This window comes from Condylura cristata, unplaced genomic scaffold (genome assembly GCF_000260355.1).
Source record: "Condylura cristata isolate star-nosed mole 26May11 unplaced genomic scaffold, ConCri1.0 scaffold00025, whole genome shotgun sequence".
Lineage (NCBI taxonomy): Eukaryota > Metazoa > Chordata > Mammalia > Eulipotyphla > Talpidae > Condylura > Condylura cristata.
The window spans coordinates 15,427,800-15,436,669 of NW_004567126.1; the positions used below are offsets into that span (position 1 = coordinate 15,427,800).

The following is an 8,870-nucleotide window of genomic DNA, read 5'->3' on the forward strand; positions in this document are numbered from 1 at the left end:
AGATAAAATGAAACCTAAAATATAATAATTTAGGTGTCTAGCTAAATTATTGTATTATTACAGAGAAGTCTCAAAAAGAGACTTAAAGTTACACATTATTTTGAGTTGTACATCTAAGTAAAAGTTTTCATGAGGAAAATGCCTAAGTTAGGCTGAGTTAAGATAAAGCGAATAGTCAGAACAAAAGAAAAAGACTTAGGAACTATTTCCATAGAGAAAACCATTAGACTAGGGTGAATTCAATAAGAAAAATAGAAAAGGAAGAAAAAATTTGAGGAATATCCCACTTCTGAATTTTGCACAAAATAATTTTAAACCCACCATTACTCACATGAGTCTCAAATATTATTCTCAGATTCCTCTAAATTACTAGGTTATCAATAATTATCAAGGAAAATTTGAAATGTGTCCCACAAAACAGATATTCTCTGGATAGCAACAGTGATGAAAACTTTGGTGATCCATTAAAAAATGTGTTTACTATGGAAAGTTAAGTGTTTTTATTTAGGTGATAAAGCTTTAGGAATGATTTTTCTACTTCTAGAACAATTTCCATTAAGATTATCATAACGTTTTTATTGAATTGATAGATATCACTGAATAGTCTGGGCATTTTAATGACAGATTATTCTGCCATTAATAATAAAAAATATTCTCTTTATGTTATATCAAATCACATTGAAAGAAGTTTTTTCCAGGTTTCAAAGATGCGGCTGAAAATAATTATGATCTTTAGTACATCCATTTCATCTTCCCTGTGGGCAAACAAGGATTGAATATAGATGATTCTAAGCTCACCAATTCACTGAAGTATATCACAGACACTTTACTCTTTCTTGACTTTTGAAGTAACTAAAGAAATGTTCTAACTTTTCACAGTTAGAGACAGTTTAAGCTTTGTGTTATAGCATCAAGATACTGAAAAACAAAAAAAAAATGTAGCATAGCTGGGCTCTCCCTGGTGGCGCAGCGGGTTAAAGCACAGCACTAAGAAGCTGAAACCACTTCCGCATGAGTTCAATTCCCGTCTGCCCTGGAGGTGAACACATGGTGTGGCAGACCTCTCCTGACCCGCCCACTGCTCCCCTCAGCAGTGTACTTCGTCAATCTGCCTGTTCTGCTCCCCACTCTGTCTCTGGTGAAGTCTTTCGCCACCCCTGAGTCTCTGGCCTGTACCCCAGTTCTGTATGCACAAATAAATAAATCTTAAAAAAAAAAATGTAGCATAACTAAATGAAATTTTAATTTGCAGAATTTTGTGACATTGAGATAACCTGCTTCAAATATCTACAAATGTTGGCTAGTATATTCTAAATGTAAAAAAAGTTCTCTGTTATAAAGTATTTTAAGATTAATGAAATTATCAGATATTAATTTTATGTAGATGAAAGTTGTTAATGTCTTCAACTAAGACAATTATTTTTGTTATATCAAAATACAGAATGTTTCCATCACAACTAGGTTCCTCACATTGCCCCTTCATATTAGACCCATTTTCCTCCTCCTTCCATTATCTCCATTAATCTTTGGCAACCACTAATGTGTTTTCTATATCTATAAGAAATTTATCATTTAAGAATTTTCATCATCACACATGAAATTGAATGCCTTCCATTCCACTGCTGAATCTACTGATTTACTCAGATTTTCTTCTTTTGGATATTTGTTCCAAGTGTTTGTATTCACTCACTGATGCTGTGTAATATCTCTGGCTCTGAACTTGTTCACGATTGCTTTGGCTATTTGGGGTCATTTAGCTTCATATTAGCTTTAGGAATGATTTTACTACTGCTATAACAATTGCCATTAAAATTATCAGAAAGTTTTTTAGTTTTTATATCAATATTTATGCCTGTCTCTCTCTTCCCCTTCTATCAATCTCTTCTATTTCTGCAACTCCTATAATATATGTATTAGTTAATCCTAAATTTGTAGTACAACTATGTTTAGAGATTAGTTTTACTTCTTAGTTTTCTGTTCTAACCTTCCAAGGTGCCATAATTCATTTCTTTAATATGTGGTAGATCAGGAATATAAATTTTACTTTATGGAATAAAAACAAATATGACTCCTTGCTAGTTCTACTGCTCTACCCCAAAATATGAATGGAAATTAAAGAAAGCAAAAGACAGTTTTGCCTGTATTCCTCATTGGGAGATATGACATATGTATATGGTACATTAAAGTAGACCAAGGAAGTACATGCTTAGGCGTTTATCACTATTTATGATTAATAATACTCTTAGTTGCAGAAATAAATCAATGTGAGGTAAATTATGTATGGAGGGTTTATAGAGGGGTTAAGGTTCAAACTAAATCACACAGATGAGAGATTTCTGAAGGTAAAGAGTAAAGGAATTCCATTCATGCTCAAAACTGGAATGCTGTAATAAGCTCAGGGAGAGGTTATGGCAAACTGAAGAAGAGATGTGGGGAAAAAAAAAACAAACCCACAGATTAGGGAGTTTTCAACAGATAAAGAATCTGAAGAAGATAAAGCATTTGTGGCAATAATGGTAGCAGTATGCAGATAATTGTGTATACAGAGATACAATTTATGCCTTGGGCAGTAGAGAACAGTAGGAGGGAGAGATTAATTAAGTAGATATCAGAAGATTGATAAAGAAGCTAAAAACAGAAAGCTTTGCTCTATTGTTTTCTAGGACAGAAAACACCATGTGAAAATCTAGGTATAAAAATATCCAGAGGCATGTTTAGAAAAAATCCATGGGGATTGAAGAGGTAAAAAAAATTCAAAGTTTTGGCCCTCCCTGGTGGCGCAGCGGGTTAAAGCACAGCACTGAGAATCTGAAGCCACTTCCGCATGAGTTCGATTCCCGCCTGCCTCCTGCCCCGGAGGAGACCACATGGCGAGCCAGACCTCTCCTGACCCGCCCGCTGCTCCCCTCAGCAGTGTACTTCGTCAATCTGCCTGTTCTGCTCCCCACTCTGTCTCTGGTGAAGCCTCTCACCGTCCCTGAGCATCTGGCCTATACCCCAGTTCTGTATGAATAAATAAATAAATCTTTAAAAAAAAAAAATTCAAAGTTTCTTTGAATTTATATAAATGCATATGTTCATATATTGCAGTATCTAATTAGATTTAGGAGGTAAAGGATAGAAAGAGTGAAAGGGAACTCTCAAATTTCATTTCAAGCTCAACAATAAAAGCCTAGTAAACCTCTCCCAAGGACTGAAACCTCACTTTACAGGAAGAGCAAAATGTACCAAACAATTTATCTAATAATCATTCAGACAATTCTCCAAGGCTTCATTGTCATGCACTTGAGAGTTGGTTTAGGCAGGTAAAATTTCAAAGAACTCCCCATGGTGAAGAAAGGATGGGGTTGCTTATTCCTAACTGATGTAATAGTCCACAAACTAGATCAGGATCCTCAGAAGACAGGATGCAACTCCCTAGTGACCCACAATAAGAACCTGCTGTCCATGTCTGCAGTATGGCAGAATAAGTTATGAAATCAGAGGCAGCACCAGTCCGGAAAATAAGCAAAATGTATATACTCTAGGAGAGTAAGATCCATATTTACATTGTCATTATTGGGGGAGTACATTTATACAAATGAGCCTTGCAATCCTTTATATGTCCTACAAAGATGAAAAATTCCATACTGCAAGATTCATTGCAAGGGGCTGCAAGAAAACCTTAGAATAGCCCAGTCAGTCAACTAAACCTGGATATTTTTCTCTAGTTTAGAAGACATGGCCATAAGGACAAATAACTAACAGGTACTTCAGGAAAATGAGATGGCTATTTATATCAGCTAATGTCAGCTACGTTGCAAAGGAGCTAACTAATCAGTCTGTGTAAGAGGATGGCTTGGAAGACAGAGGACCCCAACCAGACAGAGGTGAGCTACTTCTTCCTGGAGAGCCTGATGTACACGGCTGAACACCCGAGCCTCTTCTTCCTCCTCTTCTTTATCATCTATGCCATCACAGTGACTGGAAACCTCCTCATTCTCCTAACTGTGGGCTCTGATCCTCACCTGTCTTCACCGATGTACCACTTTCTGGGACACCTCTCCTTTCTGGATGCATGCCTGTCTACCGTCACAGTGCCCAAGGTCATGGCGGGCCTTTTAACCCTGGATGGGAAGGTGATCACCTTTGAGGGCTGTGTTGTACAGCTTTACTGCTTCCACTTCCTGGCCAGCACCGAGTGTTTCCTGTACACAGTCATGGCCTATGACCGCTACCTGGCTATCTGTCAGCCCCTGCACTACCCAGTGGCCATGAACAGGCAGATGTGTGCGGGGCTGGCTGGCATCACTTGGGCCACAGGTGCCGTGCACTCCGCAATCCACACCTTCCTCACCTTCCGCCTGCGCTACTGTGGGCCTGACCACATTGACTACTTCTTCTGTGACATTCCCCCTGTGCTGAAACTGGCCTGTGCTGACACCACCATTAATGAGCTTGTCATGCTTGTCAACATAGGTGTTGTGGCTGCAAGTTGCCTGATCCTCATCATCATATCCTATGTCTTCATCATAGCAGCTGTGCTGCGGATCCGCAGCTCCGCCAGCCGCCAGCGGGCCTTCTCCACCTGCAGCTCGCACCTCACAGTGGTGCTCTTATACTACATGCCCCCTGTCTGCATCTACCTGCAGCCTAGCTCCAGCGAGGTGGGCGCTGGGATGCCTGCTGTCTTCTACACTATGGTCACTCCCATGCTCAACCCTTTCATTTACACTCTGCGGAATAAGGAGGTGAAACGTGCACTGCGAAGACTTCTGTCCAGAGGCTCCCCAGAGTCTCCAGCGGGCAGCCCATTCACCTAACATGCTGGGTTGTTCAGAACCAAGATCTGTTGATAAGTTTGCCTAGGTATGTGGAGTGCTATTCACAACAGCAGTTATTCTGGTAAGCAATCCTTTATTATTTATATTTTTTTAAGATTTATTAACTTATGCACACAAGAACTGGGGTACAGGCCAGAGGTGTGGGAAGTCAGAGGATTCACCAGAGATAGAGTCGGGAACAGAATAGGTGGATCCACTGATATACACTGCTGAGACAGAAGAGGTCTGCTGCACCATGTGGGTCACCTCCCTAGCCAGAGCTTGAACTCAGTGCTGCAGGGGCTGCACACAGCTTTTTTTCATAGTGCTGTGCTTCAACTAGTTGTGCCACCAGTGAGGTCCAAATCATTTATTTTTTATTAAATAAATGTAGAAGTGTATAACACATTGAAGAAAACTGATTGAAAAAAATAAGGTATAGAGATTAAATAAAGCTTAGCATCACCCAGTTTAAGAGAAGAATCTACATTCTTTAAGTACCTACAGTTCTTCTAATCTTGATCACACTAATCATCAATCTTCTACAAATTTTATAACACATGGTGTTTCAGTCTCTTTTAATAATAATGACATGAAATATATCTATTTTCTAGTATTTTATGCAGATTAATGAAATAATTATGTAAAATGGTGTAAAGAGCTTTTTTGGAGGGAAAAATGAATAAGATAAAGACCATAAGACTGTGGGAACTACTAATTATAATCATTGTTGATGCAGAAAAATGCAATACTTTCTGCCAGCTGCTTTATCTATGTTATTTCTACTTAGAACTATGTTTTAAGATGATGTATTATTTACATTATGTACAAAAAGGAATGAAGACTGGGGAGGTACAGTAATTCTTCCAACATCATGCAACCAGCAATGCCAGTTAGAGTGAGAATTTCAACTCAGATCTTAAAGACTACACACTTCAATTAAACAACAAAATCTTAGAGAAAATCAAACCTAGCCCTCATCATTTGTGACCAAAGACATTAGAGATCTCAAAATTATTTAGGCCTTTAATGAGGGTGTCTTCTTTGAGATAAGGATTCTCTTAATTTTGAATATTGCCTAGTTGTTGTAAATGCAGGATCTAAACCTGGTATACCTAGAAGGGGAAAATACATTAAAAAAAAAAAAGAGAGAGAGAGACAGAAATGCAATGAAGATGCAGGACACTTCCAAAAATCATAACTAATTGCCCATGTTTTAGTAGTTCAGAGTTATTAATATATCAGTTGGCAGGCCAGAAATAGACCAGTACACTCATCCTTGTCTGAATAGGCTTTAAGCGTGGGTAGAGGTAGAATATATGAAGAACCAAATGTAGAATGGGAGATAGTGCTAAACAAGCTATGGGCAGTCATACAGCATCCTCCATCTTGCCAAATGACTGCTTTCTTGAAATGAAGTAAAAATCGTAGTCATGCCTTTGCAATTCTACTCATATTCTCTTCTTTTCACTTCAACCTTAATTCTTCTATATCTCTCCATCACATTGGGTTGTTTTCTGTTTTCGTAGTTCCCAATAATGCTATTGATATATATCCTGCCTTATATTGTTTCTAAATGTTTCATGTGAAAATTCAGATGGGAAGAAATTTAATGGCAGAAAACACCTATACTAAGTGTTCCAAATAAATGCTTATGGAGTATAATATTTGTTTAACCTGTATTCAAATTATAGAGATAAAAGAAGACACAGACATTTTTCACAAGAAAGATTTTAAGTCAGAAATTTTAGTTTTTATCAATATGCAGTAGGGGAAAGAGAAAAATTGTTAATTTCCTTTTAAATTGTTTTCTCCTTTTTTAAATTATTTTTTCCCAAGATTGATTTATTATGCATACAAGAGCTGGGTGTAGGTCACAAGTGTGGGACGGGAGAGTTGAGAGGATTCACCAGTGACAGAGTGGGGAGCAGAACAGGCAGACCGACTGAAATACATTGCTGAGGGGACCAGGGGAGAGAGAGGAGAGGTCTGCTATGTCACGTGGGTTAGTTCACTGGCTGGGAATTGAACTCATTCTGTAGTGGCTGCAGACAGCTTCATAGTGCTGAGACTTAACTCCTTGCTCCACCAGGGAAGCCCCTTGATTTCTCCTTTTAAATATTTCTATCTTTAAGCTTGATTTTTAAATTTTAGGTGCCAGATATTAAGGAACTAGTTTTACCATTCTTTAAAGGAGAATGAAAGATAATTAATTAAAAGTCACAGAATTCCCTTTAATTTTCACTCTTATCATTGTTATGTAAAGTAAGAAATTGTTACGTGAAGCTAAGAATGCATTAATGTCTGAAGTCTGGAGTCATTAAATTTTTAATAGATTGTATTTTGACATACATAATTGAACATATTTGAATCACATGATTTAATATGTTTTGACTTAACTATTCACTTTTTATGACTTTAATGAAGACGATGAGCATTTATTGTTCCAAAAAATTTTCTCAAGGCCACTTTATAACACCTCCTTCCTATTTCTTATCTCCCTTCATCCTCAAGCAACCACTGATTTTCTTTTGATAATACATTTAAATGGCATTTTCTACAGTTGGTTATAAATGAAATCATACATATATACTCTTTTCTGTCTTTTTTCCATGTAGCACAATTCTTTTGAAATTCAGTTACAGTATTTTTTGTATCACTTGTCCATTCTTTTTTAATGTTGAGTATTTTATTTATTATATAGGCAGAGCACAACTTATCCATTCACATGTTGTTGAATATTTTGGATAGTCTAAATATTTGGTCATTGAAAAGAGAGTTGCTATGAACATTGCAGTTAAAAAGATATGTGGGATATTTTTAATTCTCAAACATGTCTTGTGAAGAGCAGAAGATGTAATATTGATCAAGTCTAATTAACACATTTATTCTTCCTTGAATCATACTTTTGGTTTATGTATTAGAAATACTTGCTTAATCGACGGTATAAGAGATTTTGTCGTGTATGCTTCCAAAGTTACTATAATTTTAGGTTTTAAATGTAAGTATATAATTCTCTTTAAGTTAAATTTTATATGTGGTACATGTAAATAAATTAAACTTTTATTTTCTATGTTTTTCTTTACTTTTTTGAATGTGGACATCCAGTTGTCTTAGAGACATTTGTTGAAACAGCTATTCTTTCTAAAGCTGCCTTTGAACATTTGAAAAATTGTTTATGAATAGGGCAACTTACACATACTATATTTCACTATTTCTGGATATCAATATTATTGTCTCAATCATTACAGGTCTATAATAAAGTCTTAAAGTCATATATAAGTACTCTATCTCTACTACTCATATTTAAAGTCATTGGGGTATTCTAATTACTCTATATTTCAATTCAAATCAGAAGCATTATTAATTTGTACAACACAGACTGCTGAGATTTTGTTTGGGATTGTGTTGTATCTATGATTATTATGGGGAGAATTGACAATTAGACAATACTGAATCCTCTAATTTATGCATATAGTATAATCTTCATCTATTTAGGTCTTCTTTAATTAGACCCAGCAACACTATATAGATTTTAGTGTATAATCCTTGAAAACATTTTGAAACATTTTTCTCTAAATATTTAATATTTCTGATACTATTGTAAGCTCATTTTTATGTCACTCTGTAATGTTTGTTGCTGTTCTATAGAAATGAATTTTGTATACTGACCTTGTATAATAAAGATGTGTTAAACTCCCATTAAGTCTAGTAGGTTTTTTTTTAATATTTCACGTGATTTTCTGCACAAACAAGCTTATCAACTGAAAATAAAGATAATTTTATTTCTTCCCTTTTCCATATGAATGTTCCTTATTTCAATTTCTTGCTTTTGCACATATTCAAGTTTTCAATAAAATGTTGCCATAAATAGGACATTAATATCTGTTCCTTGTTCTTGATCATCACCAGCACCTGACCATGTTAGCACCCTAATCTTAGCCTCGAACGTGAAAAAGAGAAATTTCATTTGACTAACAGTTCCATCTATGGTATTTGGTTGTAATAGTCTCAATTGACTTTGGCAGCTACCATATACTCTTTGCCTAGTTCACACTAGTGGCAACA

The 8,870-nt window shown here is 36.1% G+C and overlaps 1 protein-coding gene across 1 annotated transcript; it reads left to right on the forward strand.

The window, feature by feature from the left end:
- Positions 1–3,833: 3,833 nt before the first annotated feature.
- Positions 3,834–4,802, forward strand: LOC101627724 (olfactory receptor 10S1-like). The gene has a single exon (XM_004688806.2). The coding sequence runs from the start codon at positions 3,834–3,836 to the stop codon at positions 4,800–4,802; it is 969 nt and encodes a 322-aa protein (XP_004688863.1).
- Positions 4,803–8,870: the final 4,068 nt, after the last annotated feature.

What these genes read in the sequence shown, in the direction of transcription:
- LOC101627724 (XM_004688806.2), top strand. Translation starts at nt 3,834, where the DNA reads ATGGCTTGGAAGACAGAGGACCCCAACCAGACAGAGGTGAGCTACTTC.